The 23346-nt window shown below is 35.6% G+C and overlaps 1 protein-coding gene across 1 annotated transcript in view; it reads left to right on the top strand.

Annotated features, from left to right (window-relative positions):
• Positions 1-23346, top strand: part of qin (tudor domain-containing protein qin) — a 571075-nt gene that overhangs the window by 191225 nt on the left and 356504 nt on the right. The window contains exon 16 of the mRNA XM_090381133.1: positions 3898-4059. Coding sequence (XP_090237259.1) covers positions 3898-4059 — 162 coding nt within the window. The remainder of the gene's footprint in view (positions 1-3897; positions 4060-23346) is intronic.

Raw genomic sequence — 23346 nt, forward strand, 5'->3', positions numbered from 1 at the left:
AATTTCACACACTGTGAAGCACCCCAAATTTGAAATAAATTTTGAAATAAACCTGAAAATGGAAGTAACTAATAAGCAGAAATATATGGGCATGCACATTTGAAATTTTGCACACTTAATGGTTTTTTACTCTTAAACTTTAAAATGGAAGAGACTAAAAGATTAATAATGAATAATTTTGAAAGGGTTGTTGCATTACTTACCTTAATGTTGAAGCCGACATTTCTACTGAAGGTATTGCAAGTCTCATGTTTGTATCTTCTGCCTTGATTACATCTAGGAGTCTTGTTAGTTTACCGAATGATTTTATGCTCATTCGGAAATGGTTGATACACCTTTCAGAAGGCATGTACTAACAAAAGGACAAACCCAGTATCTCTTCTTTTTCTTAAAAAGTAACCTATTCACCAAATAACAAATAGAATGCATTTTTTTATGGTAAACTTGAATGACTTAAAATATCACTTCCACAGCAATGATGACTGAGACCAACGTTGGACCCAAATACTTGAATATGGGAAGATTTCGGTCCTAGCTACTCAGGATCAAAACAGTGCTCGATGTTGTTTTGCTGCTGTGTATGTGCACTGTTGCGTACGTTGCCACTTGTGAGCACTGAGCCAGAATCTCTCCTGTAGCATAGCTTTTATTTTATTTATGATTGGTTCAATAGCATTTGATCTTCCCATTAATATCCCAATTACATAGAAAGCTTCATTATTTAGTATGTATTTGTTGAAAAAAAGTGTTTTGTTTTTTGAGGATTAATTTAGAATAAAATTTAATTTCAATTTAAAACTTGATCGAACTAAACATATCACATTGGATTCATGTTTCAAAAACCTACGTTAACCTTTATTTCTATAAATAACTTTGGACCTCTTTGTATAGATTTATACAAAAAGATCCAAAAATCCTGGCCTGAAGATGAAATCTGAAACATAGATGATTTAATAGGTTGTTAGGACTGTTTGGGTCTATTTTAATAATTGTACTCTCATTCCAATAAACTAATTAAATATTTCACATAGTAAAGTGTCTTCACTAAGCCTACTTAAAGGTACTGTTTCATGGTGATGACAATGTCATTCATGCGGAATGTTTATTTGCATTGTATTTATCAGAATCTGAGTTGTTCTGATCATGCAAGTGCATTGTTCAGAAATATGTTTTCCATTAGTGGAAGAACAAAAGCTACAAGCATTACTAGTGAAATTACATAGATATGGAAAGAGGAGGTAGAAGTAGAGTGATGTGGCTCTGAAAAATGAGTTATTTTCCACTATGGTGACCATCTTGTAATTAAAAAAAAAAAAAAAATCAAAAACAGCTTCCTCTCAGTGCTAGCGTCAGAAGGTGCCTCTACAGAGTACAACATTAGACATCTAAACAAATGCTTGTGTTGTGAGATACCTTCAATAAACTGTCTGGCATTAGTGTTGATAATGCACCAGTTATGTTAGCCTAAAAACTGCCATAGCAAGGGTATTAAAGGAGGAGATTGAGCACTTGGTGGTTAATAGGCTGTCCTTGTCATCTTATTAATTTGTGTGCTGAAAAGAGAGTTGCTTGCCTTCCTGTGAAAGTAGATGAATACTTGGTAGGTGTTTACTAGTATCTAAAGAGAAGTGCTAAAAAGGAATATTTAAACAATTTCAACTGATGCATGCCACTGAATAAAAAAATAAAAGAAAAAGATTTTGTAGAACGTGTGTATATGTTAGCTGCCTTTAGCTAAATGTGTGACTTGAAGAAGAGTAGCAACTTTTGACAAGTCTATTCAAAGAAGAATTTAGAGATGGTGAGAAAAGCAATGAGCACTTTTTAGAGTTATCAAATTGAAAAGTACAACAGGCAGTTACCAGTGAGTTGTGCTGATTCATACTCAAATCCAGTTCACGAATCAAAATTTTTGAGAGAAGACAAATCGATGAACTCAAAAATAAAAAACTTCTAAATTGTATAATTTGTGTAAAAGTAAATCTAAACAGACTGAGAAAGCTGATAGTTCGAGGTACTGTTACATTATCCTTGCTTTTGTAGGAAGTATGTTCATGTTTCTCTCTTTTGGCGTCAATTAAGCAATTTATTTGTTTCCTTTAAGTGTTATTCCAATCTTTGAAAGTCCAGTGCACCTCACATCCATTTGAATTTTTTGTGGACAAGGTTCCAGTACTTCATGGTCTCATTAAAGATAAAGAAATAGGTGAAGCAATAGGTGTTTTGCAGCATCATTTCCCAGTTTTGGTGTGGAACCTACCAGACACTACTGTGAATGAATTAAAAAACTGATGTATGGTGGCCCTTTGTTGGGAACTAAAAAATGCACAAAGAAGCTTGAAATATAAAACATTATTCCAAATTATTCTTGGCATTTTTACAATTCTGATAGCAGTGTTGAGTGTGAGAGAATATTTCAGCTAGGTCAGAAAAATAAAAACTTAATTCAGATTTCTTTGGTGAAGCTTTGAAAACGCTTCTTACAGCTAAGTCTAGACATCAGGGCAATTGTTATGAACAGAACTTTGACTCAAAATCTTTGAAGAGAGCAAAGTATGTGAAATATCTTTCTTAAAGCAGTTAAAATCATTTGTCTAGTAGAATATCCAAATAGAAACCCATGCTCAGAAAAATGCTAGGTAAGCTAATGTTCAAAAGCATACTGTGCTGATAAATGCAGGTAGTTCCCAACTGTAATAGTTAATTTGTTCCTAGCGTGCACTCGTAAAGCAAACTGAAATTGTGAATTTTTTTCCCATAGACTTAATGTTAAAAACAGAGTTACGTTTTCAACAATGAAATTTGACCATAGTAGTGTAAAATAAAGGCCAACAAAACAATAGCTTATGCTTAAACGATGATTTATATATCCATAGAAATGAAAACATTGCCTTTAAAATCAAACAAATTATTTTATTTATGTCATACAAATGTTAAAGAATGTTTATTCTTCTTCTTCTTCATCATCATTGACTGAATGCACACTCATTGATGGTTCTTTAACAGTCATTCTGGCCGCATGTTTGCTTATAATTTCATATTTTGTTTCCAATGTTATTCCTTTTCGCTGTTTTTTTATTAACATCATTCTCCATAGCACTGCTTTGCTTTGGCATACTGTACATTATTAATAAGGGGGATAAATTTGAAATAACACAAGACAGTGAAAATGAAGAACAACATAACCATTCTTTGTACCGTCAGTGTGATAACTGCTTGATGTTATGTGAGTCGAGTGAGACGCTCTTGTCTGCCTGAACAAATGAATACACACACACACGGTAATGCTGTATTTATGAATGTTTAGCATTTATTTATTGCAATTAATGTTCATATTTTCAATTTTGTTGATACTTTATGATTGAAAAAAAGAACTCTTAAACCCGGGAACTGCCTGTAATTTTCTGGAATTGTTTACCAGCAAAATACACAATTTAAATTCAATTCTTTAAATTTTAAATGTGTGTTTTGCCAGTGGAATTTAATTTTGATTGCAGTGTAGACTTCACAAAATCTCCTGATTTCCTCCTCACAAATGCCTAATCTCCAGCTTTTTGAACGTTAGTAATAATAATTGACAATATGAGGCAATAGGAAAAATGTGATTTAAAATTGATAAATGAAAGACACTACATTTGGTAAGAATAATCCCAGAGTAGCAATATTAGTAGTGGCAAATAATGCAAGAAATCAAGCTTTTACAAAGCACAGAAATCGGTTACTAACTTAAGACTTAACAGAATCTGTATTACATTGGAAACAAACTGAAAATCAACATTCTGATTAACATGTGAGATGGTATCTCTTTGTATTAAACAGTTTTCAAAGAACAATTTTTGAAGCATTTTCTGAAGCTGTTATGTATGGAGTATATAATATATATAATTATATTTCCAGCTAAACAAGAACTTGCATTCGTCTCCCACATTCGTCATCCTTGCAGTTTTTGGATACAAAGGTGTTGCGATAGTAAAAGGTTGAATTCCATGGTTGATAGTATCAACAAGTGCTATTTTAACTCACATGAAGCTAAAAGAACTCCTAAAATTATACAGAAAGGTAACTCTTTTCTTAAGATCACAATTATTATTAATAGTAGTATTAAAATAGCTGATTGATTTAAGAAACCATAAAAAAAGGCATTGTTGTCATGACTCATAACTGACAATTGAGTATCTATCCAATTCCTCCAGTCTTGTTTATGCCCTGACATCAGTGACTCTAGAACACTGAAGATGAACTCTTACTGGTCTACATGCCTTTAAAAAAAACTCATTGATATCAGTAAATAGCCTTAGAGTTGTCGCCACTAGATGTGACTGGTAGACCATTAAACAAATTTGTCTTCTGATAAAAAATACTCTTTTTCTTTACAGTATAGACATTTGTACTACATAGGCCTTGTCTTTCTTACTTGCTAAAAAATACCACCCCTTTTGTATTTTACTCAGACCCCCCTCCATATGCCTGGTTTCCAATCTGCCTTATCATTATGACATTTGAACCTTTCCAAAAAGTGGCATCAGCCAAAAAAAACTCTTACATCACTTGTCCATCCATCCAGGAATGTTCAAGTTGATCAAGTGGAGTGAGTTTTGAAGTGGAAGCTAGATTAGCAGCATCAGGCATTGTGAGACTTAAGGTAAAAAAAGGTAAACTGCAGCCATTATCAATCTACTGCAGGATGGAAGCCTCCTTGTTAGCAATTAGGCTTGAAAAGGGAGATTAGAACAGCATTTCCCAAACTGTGTTCTGCAGAACACTAGTGTTCCGTGAGATTTTTCAAGGAACAAGTGTTCCTTGAAAAATCAAAATTAATAATTAAAAAAATAAAAAAATAAATTTTGCATATTTGTAGCATACACCACTTTTGTATCATTATAATTTTTAACATTATTTTTTTTCAGTTATTAATATACTGGCATAGACTAATCAAATAGACCCCGGAACACTTTATTTTGGCGGGCTTTTGCATAGAGAAGTATGTGTAGATAATTGACACCTACAAAAAAGTAACAATGTAGTGATCTAATATGCCATTCGTATGCGAATTAGCCTGGAGTACACAGGTTGAGGGGGAAGCAAACTGATATCATAAACTAACTCATAAACTAACTTCCTTGTATACATTTTTTTTTTTTTTTTTTATAATTATCAGTATTTCGAAATATTATTATTAAAATAAATGACCATGGATTTGTTGTTGAAAAACACAACTTTAAAACAAGAAGCAAGTACTGCTAGTAGCGCAACTGTGGTTGATGAAAACGAACACAATGTTGTCACACTTCAAAGTGAGGATAAACAATCACAGCCTTTTGTTCCCCAAAAATCTGAAGTGAAAAAACAGGAACCGACTAATAAAAGACCAAAACATAAGTATGGCGACACAGTTATTTCAGTTTCGGCTTTACGTGTGTTGGAAATAAAGATGCTCCTGATGCACAATACGTATGTAATAAAACATTAGCAAACAGTTCTTTGGCTCCCACTAAATTTGTGTTTCACATGCGTTCTGTAAATATATTATGAGATGAATGTTCTGTAAATATACTGTGAGATGAAAAGTGTTCCTTGACAAAAGGTTGGGAAACGCTGGATTAGAAGATGACTCACTATCTTTACTAGGAAGGACATTAACTGATAACGAATGCTGAGTGTGCGGATTGTCAGAAAATGGAGTGGTGGAATTCTGAAGGTTATCGATGACAGATTTTTAACTGCCCCCAGAATGGATGACTGATAAGGAATGATGTTCGTGTAAATTGGATTGGATCTCTTTCAGTAATGGTTCTGCTTTTCAGAGTTTCCCTTTCTGGGTGTTATATCTGTTCTTCAAGTTAAATTCACGTTATCCCATTGGTGAGAGGATTACCCATGCAATCCTCATTAAAAGTAACTTGAGACAGACAGACTAAAATGAACTGGGAGAGAAAAGTAGCCCTTCCAACTGAGCAACTTCTATTGTTTGAATTGGATCAACTGACATGCCGACCGGGCTAGCCAGGTGGGTAAAGTGCCTGCCTGGCAACCCAAAGGTCGTGGGTTCGAATCCCGCCTCGGGCTTGGATCAAAGTACTGCAAAAACCTTTGGAGGTGCATTATGGCGACAGAAGCTGATGCGCCAACAACTACCAGGGGAAAAAAAAAAAAAAAAAAAATCAACTGACATATGGCCAGCATTATGATTAGTAGGAGAGTGAATTCTGCCTTCATCATGACAATAGAGTACTTAACATGCCTCTCAACATGCCTCTGTCATGTTGAGAGGCAACTTTGTTTGGTAATAAATAGCAGTATCTGCATTTATTACATCATCTTCAGAGCTACGGTCTAATCAGATGGCAGTGGCACTTCATGACCAAGGACACCCATCAAAAATTTCCTAATTGTTATATGTGCCACAGTATTACTTCTGGTTCTGCTTTTCAGAGTTTCTCTGTCTGGGTGTTATATCTTTTCTTCAAGTTAAATTCACATTAGCCCATTGGTGAGAGATTACCTATGCGATCCTCATTAAAAGTAACTTGAGACAGACAGACTAAAATGAACTGGGAGAGAAAAGTAGCCCTTCCAACTGAGCAACTTCAATTGTTTGAATTGGATCAACTGACATATGGCCAGCATTATGATTAGTAGGAGAGTGAATTCTGTCTTCATCATGACAATGGAGTACTGCCTCTGTCATGTTGAGAGGAAACTTTTTTGGTAATAAATATCAGTATCTGCATTCAGTATCTGTCATGTTGAGAGGAAACTTTTTTGGTAATAAATATCAGTATCTGCATTTATTACATCATCTACAGAGCTAAGGTCTAATCAGATGGCAATGGCACTTCATGACCAAGGACACCCATCAAAAATTTATGTGTGCCACAGTATTACTTTGAGAGTTGACTTAAGTTATTATTGACATTTTTTGCAATTCAGGAAGAAAAAAAGAAAAAAATTGGAAGAAACTTGCAATGCTCCTGAGATTTAATAAATGCTTTGGGATGGGGGGGGGCACTGTCTTCAAAAGCAGTTGTAGAAAGATTATTTTAAAATTTTTTTGACACAATTCAGCTTTTCATCAAGTAAGAGTTAGCTAGAATTTATATCTTTAAGATCTTTTTAGATTTCAGTCATGCAGAATGACTGCATACATGTGAACAACCAACCTTTAAGCAATTTTCCATTCGACTGTCCTGCAAAGCTGTCTGTTACCCTTCAGTTCATCTGACAGGGAAGTCCAGGCCATAATTACCACTAACCTTGAGATTAATCTAAACCCCCATATGAATTGGCTGATTGAGAACAGTTTTTGCTGGCCCTCTTCCTAAATCCAAGACACTAGAACAATTTATTTTTAAGCGTTTTTTTTTTTTTTTTTAGGAAAAATTTGAAAATTTTTCCTAAAAAAAAAATATATATATATATCCACCAGTCAAGTTAAAATTAAGTTAGCGAAGTTACTAGAAAGAATGTAGCTTAGCAGAAATACTTTAGGAAAGCTAAGAATTACATTTACAAATATTGTAGAAATTAATTTCACAAAATTAATGAAATGATTTAAAAATTAGAGAAAGTAATTTTTTTTTTTTTTTTTTTTTTTTTTTTTACATAGTTTCCTATGAGTGAGGCATTCTGCTGACTGAGTCCTACTTAGGTAGTAGTAGTGGCATGTGATGCAAGAAAGCAAGTGTATGAGCTTATGCAGCATCAGCCAAAAAAAAAAAATCACACCATTCCCTCCAAATGCCTGTCCAGTTCCTCCTTAAATTTATTCAACGCATAAACTTCCACAACGACAAATGGAAGTTTGTTCCAGTAATTAACCACCCGCCGGCTAAAGGCAAATTTCCGCACATCTATTCTACATCTGTCCTTTCTTAATTTGAATTTATGCCCCCTTAGGTTCGTAATCTGAACAAGTGGAAGGATCCCATCAGAATTCAGCGTGCTCAACCCATTCAAGGCTTTATACACCTCAATCAGATCACCGCACAGGTGCCTAGTCTCCAGCCACTGCAATTTGCAGAACTTAAGCCTCTCTTGGTAAGAGGATCCCTTTATTCCCCTCACCAATCTTGTTGCCCTTCTCTGTACACGCTCAAGTAAATCTACATCCTTCTTAAAATGAGGCCTTCAGACCTGTACGCAGTACTCAAGGCGTGGCCTGACCATTGCCTTATACAGAGGGATAATCATCTCCTTTTCTCTGCTAGCAAAATTCCTATATATCATTGACAAAACCCCATGATCTGCCCTGGCAGTCTGTCTGCATTGCTCAGTAAACTTCATATCTGACTGCACAATTACTCCCAGGTCTTTTCCATTTTCTACCACCTTAAGTGTAGTATCACCCAGTTGGTACGTTTCTCTGGGGTTACTTCTACCCATATGCAGTACTTTGCATTTGTCAAGGTTAAACTTCAGTTGCCACTTCTTGGCCCATCTGCCCAAATTATCTAGATCCTGTTGCAGTAGCACACTGCCATTACCGTCATTAACAACCCTGCCAACCTTTGTATCATCTGCAAACTTCGACATTAAACATGATATACCTTCATCAATATCATTGATAAATATACAAAACAACAGTGGACCCAACACCGAACCCTGTGGGACTCCACTAATAACATTAGTCCACGAAGGGCAGCACCCATTGATTACCACCCTCTGTCTTCTCCCACTTAACCATCCTTTTATCCATTGTAGCAACTAACCCTTAATACCATTCTGCTCCAATTTGCACAATAGTCTTCCATGTGCAACAGTGTCAACAAGGTCTAATCACACTATTCAGAAAGCATCATGAAACTCTATCAGAAACAATTTAGTGTCAGCATTGTGCTTGTAAATGATACAAGTATCAATAAAAAATAACCCATTTTGTTTTTGTTTTTTTTTTCCAATCCACATGACATAAAAGTGTCAGTATATTTTTTATGTATATTCCTGTATTTTTATCTTGATCATTATTAACCATTTATTTTCATTTCCGAACAATAATAGATTAGAGCTGTCGTTGATCATTGGAATAAGTTGTCTTCAGTGGTAGTTGAGGTAGCGAGTTTTACACAGTTGAAGTCAGAACTGGATTATTATTTTCTAGAAGTAGTCAAATTAAAATTGACTTTTTGTTTTCTTTTTTTTTTTTTGCTAATGCACGATAAATTCATTTTCTTGCATCATTTGACCTGATTGATACTAATGTTCATACACCATTTATTATAGAAGTTTTTTGTTCCTTTTAAATAGCAATCAGGCTTTAGTTTCAGAACAAAAGCATCTTTCGCAATACTTATTTTTTTTAAACAAATCTGTGGACTGCCCATGGGCCTTCATACACATGGGCTTTCTTCTGAGTTATATTTAGCCAAAATCAAGATACTTTATATTCCAGATATATCTTATTGTAGCATATATTTAAACTGGGACTTTTGTAATTACTAATGACCTCGCACAGATTGTTGATTTACCTACCAGAATACCGATCCTAACCATACAGCCAACACGCTTGATCTTTTTCTCACAAACAACCCTTCTAATTCTAAGTACATGGACGAAGTGAGTGGTCCTTTAGGCACCTTAGATCACAATTTGGTGATTATCTCTTCTCCAATGGAGCCTTTATCTCATGGCTATTCCCAACCTTGTGTTGTTTAGCATTATAAGAATGCAAAATGGGATGACCTAAGAGATTTCTTTTCCTTGGTTGGATTACTGTTTCAAAACTTCTGATGTCAATGTTTGCTCAGATCATATCAGTGAAATTATTCTTGTAGGAATGGAATCCTTTATCTCACACTCCACTTTAATATCTCACCCTTTATCTAAAACTTGGTTTTCCAATAAACATGCTAAGGCTGTTCAAGAGAAGAATTTTTCATATCGTAATTGGTTTGTTTCCAACTCTTCAGTTTCATTTTCTGCCTACACCAAAGCTCGCAACAATTGTAAAGCAGTTTTTAATCAGTCCAATCTAGAGTTTGAACAGGCTAAGAGTAGAAAACTTGCTTCTTGCCCTAATGGTAGCCGAGCATTCTGGTCTCTTGCCAAAGCTATTGGCCGCAACTTTTGCCCATCTCTGCTCCCACTTCTGTCCAAACCAGATGGTCCTGTTGTCACTTCAGCCAAGGATAAAGCTGACCTGCTAGCATCTCATTTTTCTTCGAGCTCATGTATTAATGATCTTGGTAAAACACCTCCCACCATTCCCAACATGCTCCATTCAATACCTCCTGTGGTCTTCCGTCAAAAGGATATCAGAAGGATTTTGATGAATCTTGATGCTAAGAAAGCTCCAGGTCTTGATGGTATTTCTCCACTTGTTCTCAAAACCTGTTCTTCTGAACTTACTCCTATTCTTTGCCAATTTTTTCACTTTCTTATTCCTAAGGTGTTTTTCCTTCTGCTTGGAAATTTGCTTATATCCAGCCAGTCCCTAAAAAGGGTGACAAATCCCCCTCATCCAATTATTGTCCCATTGCAATTACTTCTACTCTTTAAGTAATGGAGAAATCAATTAACCACCAACTCTTAAACTATCTAGAAACCTTCCGTCTGATCAACGATCGCAAACTGTACATTCAGCTTGATTTCTTCAGTTAATTAAATTTGTTTGCTGTTATAAGTCACTATAACACTTACTATGAGTATTTCATATCTGTTCCATTTATTGCCTGATGGTAACCCATTTTTAACCTAGTTAAAAAATGCAGAATATGGAACTGTGAGATCAGTATTCATACCTGAAATGTAATTTAGTTTATAGTATTTCATGTGCGAAATACTGTAAACTATCCTGTTCAAGGCTCTGTCAGATGTACATTGGAACAAAGATTGAAGTACAGTATCATGTTAACTCTGTTAGCTCAAACTTTCTAGGGGGATCAGAATTAGCACACACTGTGCAATTATATTAGGCCACAAATTTCATTTTCCAAACCCCACATCAGCGTATTTTCAAAATAACTTTACAAAATTATTAATTAACAGGAAAATACAAATGTGCTTACATAAAGATTCCATGAATGTTGGAAGTTTGTATTTCATTTCAGACTAAGGCGGTCTGTGCACATTGGCAAAAAGCTCCATCTCTACAACATGAACAGCAGGTTAAAGTTTCATGCATTGATTTCTCTGAAGTTTCAGAGCACATGTATTCTCAGTCATTTTGCTGCTGTTTTTGAAGAATTCCTTTCAAACAAGTTTGGGTTTGATGTATGTGTTTCCCATGCATATTTGTATTTATTAATGAGCTCTGAAATTCATGATTTTTAATTAGTTTTAATTAAAATGTTTAAACAGAATAACATTTTGATTAATGAAAAGAAAGCTGAGCTTTTTAAAAAATTTCTGGAAATATTAAAAATCGAGATGCATTTGTGCTTTAGTGATCATAAAATTAACAGTGCTTTTGTGGAAATTTGGAAACTTCATTCCCGCTCTAGGCCTGCATGCTGCAAATTCGAAACTCCTGTTGTACTTTTTCAAAGGCACTCGGTTGCCCTTTAAAGGTACCATAATTTACAACTGATGCTTGAAACACATTAATTAAAATCATGCAACAACTTTCTCTACCAAAATCATCATTAAAGATAATATGATTTGTGATCAACAGTAAATAACTCATTTTATATTTCACAGACAAACTTGTAAAATTTATTGGTAGTTTACAAACAAACTTAACATATGTACAGGCTGTGCTAATGCACTGAATCTAGATTTATTAAAAGTGAAAAAAAAATTTACTAGAAAAAAAGAACAATAATTCTAGTAAACCTCAAATGAAAAACCACAATTTTTCGAAATTACATCAGAATAGATTAAAATTGATAGTGGGATCAACTGATGACGTTACCATCAGCAAATTCTAAATGGGAAGCATACAAGTAATTAATCATAGACACTACTAGGCTTTTCATACCACCTAAGAAATACTCTTCAAGTTATAGGCCTAAATGATGTCAGATGAACTGATGAAACTTGTGACAGAAGAAAAGTGCATGGAATGCATATAAATTATTGGGTGACAAAGATACCTATGTTAGATGTAAACTAGTCTGTAATCAAGTCACAAAGGAGGTCAGGCAAACAAAGCCAGATTACAAGAAATCTTTGACATAGGATGCAGAGTAAACAGTGAATGCTACTGTACTTATGTAAATACTAAGGATGAATAAAATTGGTCTGCTTGATATTGATGGTTTGACTGTTGATGATCGTGTTCAGGTTGCTGACATACTGAATGAGATTTTTGCAACTACATTCACACATGAGGAATTCTTTAGGAAAGGGGATGACAGATGTTTATCAAACTCTTAACAGGGAGCTTGATTGTTTGGTTTTTAGGAGCATTAGCAACTAAGGCCATATTGCTCCGGGGATATGCGGTGGTCATTCCCTGACCTTTCCGCATCCTCCGTATTTGGTGGTCACAGATTCGAACCCCAGTCTATTCAAGGTGTGCCACGCACTGCTGCTCCTGCCCACCTGGCTACAGAAGCACTAACAGGGAGCTAAATGATTTTGTAACAACTGAGAGGAAAGTGGAAGAGAGATTGTTCAAGCTAAACATAAGGAAGACACCTGTGATGGATGGTATCTATCCAGTTATATTAATGGAGACAATGAAGGAAATAAGGAAATGCTTAGCCATAATTATGAGAGCATCCTTGGATTCTGGGGAGGTCCCCACAGACTGGAGATGTGCAGAGGTCTCCTCAATTAACAAAGGGTGACAAGTATTACAGACCTGTTAGTTTAACTTGTTCCAAGGAAAATAATGGAATCCTGGTAAAAGAAGTAATGCAGAATCATCTTGACAAGGCCACAATTATACTTCGGACACGACTTGGATTTAAGTGAAATTTTGTTTGACCAATTTGAATGGATACTACAAAGTGATCACAGAAGAAATGTATGCAAAAAATAACTCTGATATCATATACTTGGATTTCAGGAAAGTTTTTGATGCTGTTGCACATAAAAGACTGCTGTTCAAATTGGGGCAGTGTGACATTAATGGCAAGTTATTGCTATGTATAAAGGGATAGTTGAGTGGGAAAAGACAGAGTAATTATGATCACTTTTTCTTCACAAAGAGCACTGTCCATTGGTGATTATCAGTGGACAGTGCTCTTCATGGACTAATGCTATTAGTGAAATCCTTCAGTGTTCGGCCCATTGTTATTTGCTGTATTTATTAATGATATTGATGAAGGCATATCAGGCGTAATGTTCAAGTTTGCAGATGATACAAACAGTGGTTAATGAAAATAATGATAGTATACTACTACAACAGAATCTAGAAAAGTTAGGCAGTTGGTTTGAAAAATGGCAACTGAATTTTGACGTTGACAAAAAAAAATACTTCATATGGGTAGCAGTAATCCCAGAGTAATGTACAACTGTGTGGAATTATACTCAGCATAGTTGAAAATGAAAAAGATCTTGGGATAACTGTGCTGGCAGGCTGCCAGCATAGTTCATTAGGTTTTGTTAGCGATATACAGGAATTTTGCTAGGAAGGATAAGGAGGTGATTATCACATTGTATAAGTCAGTGGTCAGTAATTTTGATATCATGTACTTGGATTTTAGGAAAGCTTTTGATACTGTTGCACATGGAAGACTACTGTACAAGTTGGAGCAGTATGACATTAAGGGCTAATTGCTGCAATGGATAAAAGGATGGTTGAGTGGGAGACGAAAGAGAGTGGTAATCAATGGAAACTGCTCTTCACGGATTAATGTTATTAGTGGAGTTCCCCAGGGGTCCGTGTTGGGCCTGTTGTGGTTTTCTGTATTTATTAATGATATTGATGAAGGTATATCAGGCTTCATGTCCAAGTTTGCAGACGATACGAAGATTGGTAGAGTTGCTAATAACAGTAAGGACAGTACGCTACTATAACAGGATCAAGAAAAGTTGGGCAGGTAGGTTGAGAGGTTGCAACTGAAGTTTAAAACTGACAAATGCAAAGTACTGCATATGAGTAGTAGTAATCCCAGAGTAATGTACCAACTGTGTAGTGTTATGCTTGGCGTAATTGAAAATGAAAAAGACCCTTTGATAATTGTAGAATCAGATATGAAGTTCTCTGAGCAGTGCAGACAGGCTGCCAGCACAGTTCATGGGGATTTTGTTAGTGATATACAGGAATTTTGCTAGGAAGGATAAGGAGGTGATTATCACATTGTATAAGCCAGTGGTCGGGCCACATGTTGAATACTGCATACAGGTCAAGAGGCCTCATTTTAGGTAGGGTGTGGACTAAGTTTCCGACTCAGAAGTCTATGGCAGATATAAGCTAGACTGTAATCAGGTCACAAAGGAGGTTAGGCAAGCGAAGGCAGATTACAAGAAATCTTTGGCAAAAGATGCTAAGAAAAGCAGCAAGGATTTCTTACTTATATAAACTCTAAAAGGAAGGGGATGAATCTGATTGGTCCACTTGTTATCGATGGTTCGACTCTTGATGATCCTGCTGAGATAGCAAACAAACTGAATGAGTATTTTGCATCTACATTCACACATGAGGAGTTATTAAGGTTTGAAAATGGCAGAAGGTTAACAAATTGTAGCAGGGTACTTAATGATTTTGTAATAACTGAGAGCAATGTGGAGAAGAAATTGTTGAAGTTAAACATAAGAAAAGCACCTGGGGTGGATGGGATCTATTCAGTTATTTTAGAGGAGGTGGCAAAGCAACTAAGCAAACCCTTAGCAATAATTATGAGTGCATCCTTGGACTCAGGGGAGGTTCCCACGGACTGGAGATGTGCAAATGTATCCCAATTCCCAAAGGGGGATCGAAGGTGACACGAGTAATTACAGACCATTTAGTTTAACTTCTGTTCCGGGTAAAATAATGGAGTCACTGGTTAAAGATGCATTGCAGGATCATCTAGACAAGACTGCAGCAATAATTCAGGCACAGCATGGGTTTGATTAGGGAAAGTCTTGTCTGACAAATTTGTTAGGATATTATGATGTGGTAGCCAAGAACGGGATGCTAAAAATAATTTTGATATCATATATTTGGATTTCAGGAAAGCTTTTGACACTGTTGTGCATGGAAGACTATTGTACAAATTGGAGCAGAATGGTATTAAGGGTAAGTTGCTACAATGGATAAAAGGATGTTTGAGTGGGAGAAGACAGAGGGTGGTAATCAATGGGTGCTGTTCTTCGTGGACTAATGTTATTAGTAGAGTCCCACAGGGCTCAGTGTTGGGTCCTCTGTTGTTTTGTATATTTATCAATGATATTGATGAAGGTATATCAGGCTTAGTGTCGAAGTTTGCAGATACAAAGGTTGGCAGGGTTGTTAATGACAGTAATGGCAGTGTGTCACTTCAATAGGATCTAGATAATTTGGGCAGATGGGCTAAGAAGTGGCAACTGAAGTTTAACCTTGACAAATGCAAAGTACTGCATATGGGTAGAAGTAACCCCAGAGAAACGTACCAACTGGGTGATACTACACTTAAGGTGGTAGAAAATGAAAAAGACCTGGGAGTAATTGTGCAGTCAGATATGAAGTTTTCTGAGCAATGCAGACAGGCTGCCAGGGCAGGTCATGGGGTTTTGTCAATGATATATAGGAATTTTGCTAGCAGGGAAAAGGAGGTGATTGTCCCTCTGTATAAGGCAATGATCAGGCCACGCCTTGAGTACTGCGTACAGGTCTAGAGGCCTCATTTTAGGAAGGATGTAGATTTGCTTGAGCGTGTACAGAGAAGGGCAACAAGATTGGTGAGGGGAATGAAGGGATCCTCTTACCAAGAGAGGCTTAAGTTCTGCAAATTGCAGTGGCTGGAGACTAGCACCTGTGCGGTGATCTGATTGAGGTGTATAAGGCCTTGAATGGATTGAGCACGCTGAATTCTGATGGGATCCTTCCACTTGTTCAGATTACGAACCTAAGGGGGCATAAATTCAAATTAAGAAAAGACAGATGTAGAATAGATGTGCGGTAATTTGCCTTTAGCCAGCGGGTGGTTAATTGCTGGTACAAACTTCCATCTTTCGTTGTGGAAGTTGATAGGATTAAATAAATTTAAGGAAGAACTGGACAGGCATTTAGAGGGAATGGTGTGATTTTTTTTTTTTCTTTTTTTTTTTTTTTTCTTTTTTTTTTTTTTTTCTTTTTTTTTTCTTTTTCTTTTTTTTTTTTTGGCTGATGCTGCATAAGCTCATACGCTTGCTTTCTTGCATCACATGCCACTACTACTACTACATTATACCATCCAAATTAAAGCAGATACTTTGATGTCTAATCATTTTCGTGATAAATATTTTTCAAAATTAAATAGTGCAGTGCATCTCCATCCAGTGTTCCATTTTTACACACACACACACACACACACGCGCACACACACACAGTACTGTAATTGTTTTTCATTTAACATCACATAACATTATGATTTAACATTATAAGTAAAGCATCTTGCCATATCTGTAAATAAATTGCCGAGTAAACATACTCAGTAAACATAGTACTCAGTGAATGCTTATATTATAAACAAAACCTTTAACAGGTAAGCGTTTGCTACTTTCGATTGACTAAAATGATAGTAATTGACCAGGCTATGGACCTGATTGATGTCCAGTTTACTTTAACTTCCGAAAAAAAAGTTGGTTTTTTTTTTTTTTTTTTTAATATTCTGCTTGTTGTATACCAATGTTTTAGCATTCACCAATATATTCCAATACTCTTTAAATGTAATTTTAAAAAAATTTTAATGAATAATTTAAATATAAGTTAAGACTAATGCATTAGGGCTTAAAGCCTCAAGCTGCAAAAGAGATTAGACTATGTGTATTTGCTAATCTATATTTAGCTGTGTATAAATGTTGCAATTGCACTAAAATACACATGAATAATTTAAATATTTAAAAAATGTGGCATTTATCCATTGTTTTCAAAAAAAAAAAAAAAATCTATATATATATATGGGCACAAAATAATAAACATGAAAGTATTAATCAATACCAATTTTCTAGTTTACAAAACCATCACATTTGAATTTCTAAAATGTGCATGTGCAAGTATTTCTGCTTATTATGTATACAAGATATTTAAGTTAAAAGTCACTGGGGTCTATTTTGCTTATTTTTAGGATTCACTATTTGTTGTCTGGATAATTTTTTGTCATATTGTGGCTGAAATGTTTGAATTTGATAATAATATTGGACTAAATGTTACTATTTAAATATTACACTTTCTAGATTTAAATTTTGCTTAACCATCTGCATTTTTCCCAGTGGAAAAGTTGTTCTCCATCATCAGTTTAGCCTAAAAACATTTTGAAAGTTTACAGAAACTAATTTTATTTGAAAGGGAGGGTGGGGGGGGGGGAAATGGATGTATGTGAAATTTGCATCTACTGGTGCTTATAACCATTTGCGTGCATGTGTCGTTTAAATAAAAGTGGTTTATGATTGTTTTAGATGTACACTAGAGATTTTTTTAGAAGAGTGTTTTTTTACAGCACTGGGATACACTTAAATAGAAAGAGTGCAAGTGTGAAGGGGGCCATAAAACTGATGGTGGGAGAGGATGGATATACACAGACTAATAAATTAACAGCAACCACATTGTAGAAAGTATAGGTGATTCTTTCACTGCTTCTGTTGGAACATTCAGCAGCCTAGAAAGTGAGATGTCAGAGATTGCAAGGTGTGCAGAGGGTCTTCATGGCACAAGCAAATACTTAAACTGTTTTAAGGGTTACTAAGAACAAAAATTGAGATAAGTAATTTTGTAATGACTGAGAGCAAAGTGGAGAAGAAATTGTCAAATCTAAACATAAAAAAGGCACCTGGGCAGATGGAATCTATCCAGTTGTAATGAAGAGGCAGCAAGGGAAGTAAGCAAACCCTAAGCCATAATTATGAGAGCATCCTTAGAGTCACGGGAGGTCCCCATGGACTGGAGATGTGCAAATATATCCCCAATTCACAAAGGGGGTTCAAAGGGTGACACAAGTAATTATAGACCTGTTAGTTTAACTTCTGTTCCAGGGAAAATAATGGAGTCACTGGTTAAGGAGGTGATATAGGATCACCTAGACAAGACTGCAGTTATAGTTCAGACACCGCATGGGTTTGTAAAGGGAAGTCTTGTCTGACCAGTTTGATTGGATGCTACAGTGTGGTCACAAAGGAACTGGATGCAAAAAATAATTTTGATATCATATACTTGGATTTCAGGAAAGCTTTTGGATAAAGGGATGGTTGAGTAGGAAACGGCAGAGAGTGGTAATAAATGGACACTGCTCTACATGGACTAATGTTCTTTGCAGAGTCCCCCAGGGTTCAGTGCTAACTTTTCTAGATCCTGTTGCAGTATGCTACTGCAACAGGATCTACAAAAGTTAGGCAGATGGGCTGAGATGTGGCAACTGAAGTTTAACATTGGCAAATGGAAAGCACTGTATATGGGTAGCAGTAACCGAAGAGAAATGTACCAAATGTGTGGTACTACACTCAGGGAGGTGGAGAATGAAAAAGACCTGGGGGTAATTGTGCAGTCAGATATGAAGTTCTCTGAGCAGTGCAGATGGGCTTCCAGGGCAGGTCATGGAGTTTTGGAGATTGGTAAATGGAAGAAAGGCTTAAGCTCTGCAAGTTGCAGCATCTAGAGACTAGGCATCTGCAAGGTGATCTGATCTAGGTGTATAAGGCCTTAAATGGTTTGAGCAGCCTCAATGCTGACAGGATACCTCCGCTTGCTCAGATTAAGAACATCAGGGGCATAGATTCAAATTTAGGAAACACAGTTGTAGAATAGATGTGCAGAAGTTTGCCTTTAGCCAGCGGGTAGTTGATTGCTGGAACAGACTTGACTTCCATCTGTTGTTGTGGAAGTTGATAGCTTAAATAAATTTAAGGCTGAATTAGACAAACATTTGTAGTGACCGAATGGGTGAAATGGGAAGATATTTTTTTTTTTTTTTTTTTTTTTGCTGATGCTGTATAAGCTTGCTTGCTTGCATCATATGCCTCTGCTAATGCTAAATAGGTGCGATGTATATATGCTTGTACACTAACACTAGAAGTATAGTAAATAAATTTGATGATATCGAACTACTGATTATGTCGTCAAAGTAAAAAATTGTAGGAATATCAGAAATATGGTGCCACTTGGACATAGAGGATGTAGAATTTGAAGATGGCGAGTAAATGTGTACAGGAAGAACAGTCGCTATGGGACATGGGGAGGAGTTATGTTATTCATGATATAAGGCAGTGCACCTGGTTGATGAGTGTAGCCAATGCAGTGATAAGTTAATTTGACATGAAATAAGCAATTGGAATACTAGAATGAGAGTAAGTCTGCTGTATGCCAAGTGACTGTGATGAGTATAACGAACAGCATACAGGCAAATAGAATGGGCCATTAATTCAGAATGTCTTTTAGAAGGGGACTTCAATTTTCCAGTTATTGACTTAAACTTGTGGGTTGGTTCTTCATGCAGTAGCAGAAATTTTCTGGATTTATTCAGTGGCATGCTTTCTACAGCAGCATAGGCAACAGTAGAGAAAGCAATATTCTTGATCTGATTATCAGCAGTAATTCTTCATGCATTAAAAATCTGCAGATAGAAGAACCACTAGGTGGCAGTAATCACAGTGTATTGTTGTGGGATTTACTTAAAAGATGTAACTATCATCGGTGGAAATGGGGAGGGTTTTTGCCTTGTAAAGATGACCACGGTGGTGTGAGAAAATCTGGTAATAGTGGGATGAACTGGTGTTTTTTTTTTTTTTTTTTGACTGATGCTGTATGAGCTTGCTTTCTTGTATCATTTGCCACTACTAATACTAAATACCCAAGTGTGAAGAAACCTTGTGCCTCCTATATTACTGTAATCTCTCTCTCTGAAACAAAAACTCTTACAATCAGGCCTGCACAGAACAACTTTATTGAATCTCATGACTCCCATTCTCACATTATTCTGCATAAACAATAACATAGTACTTCATAAACAACTTGAGCAAGACAAAATATTTATATAGCTAGATGAATAGTAACGGTAAATAACCCTCAACTAGCAACAAACATAAATTTCTGAGTTTACTTGAGAAGTAGCATACCACTATTCTAACAACTATTTTTGTTAAACAGGTCCTGTGCCACTGTTTAACAACTATTTTTGTTAAACAGTGGCACAGGACCTGACAAGTTCTTTCATATAATTACTCTGAGAAGAAGAAGAAGAAGAAGAAGAAAAAAAAAACCTCAAATACCAATGTAGCTGTTTAAGAAGATAAGGTTACAGGTTTTAATTTGTAACCAACAGTTAATGTGGATCAGTATTTCAGATTAGGCCCACAGGTCCAGCACCAACACTGCAGGATTACAGATTGCAAAAAAATGACATATGCTTTTTTAATAAGTAAGTTAGAATAGTTTGATAAGTATTTCTGTATGACAGATCCATTTAAAATTACATGCAAGCATTGAAGAAACATCCAAATTATATTTATTTTGTTTGTGGTTCCAATGATAACAGAGCAAATTTGATGAAAAAATAGATCAGTGTCACAAACTTTTTCAGCCCTAGACTCCCTTTGTTTCCTAGTTTTAACATCAGACCCTGTTTTATTTCTGACTTGACCAACAACCAGAAAATGAGATATGCTGCAATATAAGATATCATTCTGTTTTGTTGTTTTCAATAATAAAACAGTGATCCACAAACAAGAACATTTCTAATCTACCTTCAAATTTGCCCTTCCACATTACAAAATATGCAAAGTTAAGAAATAACTGAAAATGTATTTGTCCGTACACAGTCCATTCAGTACACAATCATTTATATATCAACTTCCAGAAATGCTTGTGGGGATGGAGTAACAACTTGAATTTCATAATTAATATACAGGCATACCTCGGTTAACGTTACCTCTGATAACGAAGCTTCGATATAACGAAGTCGGCAATTTCAAGCCCCATTTAACATAAAAAAATATTCCAGTTTAATCACCTGAAATCTAAACAAACTGAAGAAATTACGGAAATCTTTGGGGCTTCTCGTGGTTGGTTCGAGAAATTTATAAAACGGGCCAGGATTCATAGTGTAAAATTAACAGGAGAAGCTGCAAATAAGTTTCCAGAAAAACTAAAGGAAATAATTGAACGTGAAAATTTTCCAAATTTGGTGTTCAATGTTGATGAAAGCGGTTTGTTCTGGAAACGGCTACCAACAAAAAGCTTCATTTCTATTGAAGAAAAATCAGCTGCTGGGTTCAAAGCAGCCAAAGACCGTTTAACGTTACTCTTTGGATCAAAGCCTCTGGCGATTATAAATTAAAATTGTTATTAGTTTACCATTCAGAAAATCAGAGGGCGTTAAAAGGTAACATAAAAATGAATTTACCTGTAATATGGAAAGCAAACAGAAAAGCGTGGGTTACCAAGGAGTTATTTACTGATTGGTTTGTTAACCACTTTTGTCCTGAAGTAAAACGGTATTGTCAAAAAAAACAACTTTGAAGAAAAAGCTCTTTTGTTGTTAGACAATGCTCCGGGACATCCTACTGATCTTAACACGTTGGACACATGCATTCCTGTCAAGGTTGTATTTCTTCCAGCAAACACAACTTCCTTGATTCAACCGTTGGATCAGGGAGTAATAGCATCATTTAAAGCTTATTATCTGCGTCAAACATTAAGCAGTTTAACTGAACTAGAAGATAAAGAGGAAATGACAGTTGAAACTTTTTGGAAAAACTACACCATTAAAAATGCAATTGAAAACATTGATAGTTCTTGGAAAGAAGTCACTAAGAAATGCTTAAATGGAGTTTGGCGCAAAATATGGCCAGAAGTTGTACTAGAAGAAGAAAATAACATCCAAGAAATTAGAAATTAAGTTATCCAGATGGCTCAATCAATAGGTTTCGAAAATGTCGATGAAGAGGATGTTAGAAATTTATTGAATGCAGAAGATGATGGTTTTTCAGTGGAAGATTTAGAAAACCTTGTTAGCAACGAAGACAAAGATAATGAAGACGAAGTTAAAGTTCCTGCCGAAAAAGTGTTAACAACCAAAGATTTAAAAAGGTGCTTAAATGACATTGAAAACGTTTTAAATTTTTTTAGTGAAAATGATCCTGATTTAGGAAGAAGTTTTATTGTTAAGCGATCAGTGTTAAATGCAATAACTCTGTATAGGCAATTGTTAAATGAAAGAGAAAAAAAGCATAAGCAATCAATTTTAAAATGTGATTTCACTTTGTATGCAAGTTGACTGTTTATTTAATAAAACTTTTCTTTGTTTGAAAAAAAAGCTTTTCATTTTTCTTTACGTAGGAACGTATCCCTATTCTGGCCATAGTATTTTTACCTCTGAAAACGAAGTTTTGTCTAAGAATATATAAATTCATACACCGACCATTGAATAAAATTTAAAATTTAATATGACTACAATCTTTACAAAAAAAAAAAAAAATTTACAAAAAACTATTACGGAATGCTAAAAACTGTAATAAAAAAGATCATTTACAATAAAATTTGCTAAAATATAAAACATTAAAAGCGCTAAAAATCTGAAGCTTTCGGGAGCGTCAGCTCCCTTCTTCAACAGTGATATAACTTCCTGCAACATCTCCTTAAGTAGCAGGCTCACGGTACCTCCACACGTGGTATTTCTCCACGTGGTTCAATCGGCACATGGTCAGAACTGGAAGCGGAAATGTCTCGGGAATGTCTCGTCTGGGGGAACATTTAAATGCCATAAGAACCGCTGAATACAACAAGTCTGCTGTGGCCGAACATTTTTGGGAGAAGCAGCATCAAATCTCCCCGGAGGATGCTATTATTTTGGATCGTGCACATGGATACTGGGAGCGTAAATGGCTCGAGGGTTTACGGATTAGTTCATCCAGTAGGAATACAATAAACAGAGATAGAGGTATACGTATTAATCCTATCTTCGAAACAATTATATTAAGGTCGGATGAACGATTTTCTTTGCCACGTTCCCGAGACATTTCCGCTTCCAGTTCTGACCATGTGCCGATGTGGAGAAATACCACGTGTGGAGGTACCGTGAGCCTGCTACTTAAGGAGATGTTGCAGGAAGTTATATCACTGTTGAAGAAGGGAGCTGACGCTCCCGAAAGCTTCAGATTTTTAGCGCTTTTAACGTTTTATATTTTAGCAAATTTTATTGTAAATGATCTTTTTTATTAGTTTTTAGCATTCCGTAATAGTTTATTGTAAATTTTTTTTTTTTTTTTTTTTTTGTAAAGATTGTAGTTATATTAAATTTTTAAATTTTATTCAATGGTCGGTGTATGAATTTATATATTCTTAGACATGAGTTTTCCCGACCTCAGAGG

The sequence above is a fragment of the Mastigoproctus giganteus genome, chromosome 9 (assembly GCF_048544385.1).
Source record: "Mastigoproctus giganteus isolate SK-2022 chromosome 9, ASM4854438v1, whole genome shotgun sequence".
NCBI lineage: Eukaryota > Metazoa > Arthropoda > Arachnida > Uropygi > Thelyphonidae > Mastigoproctus > Mastigoproctus giganteus.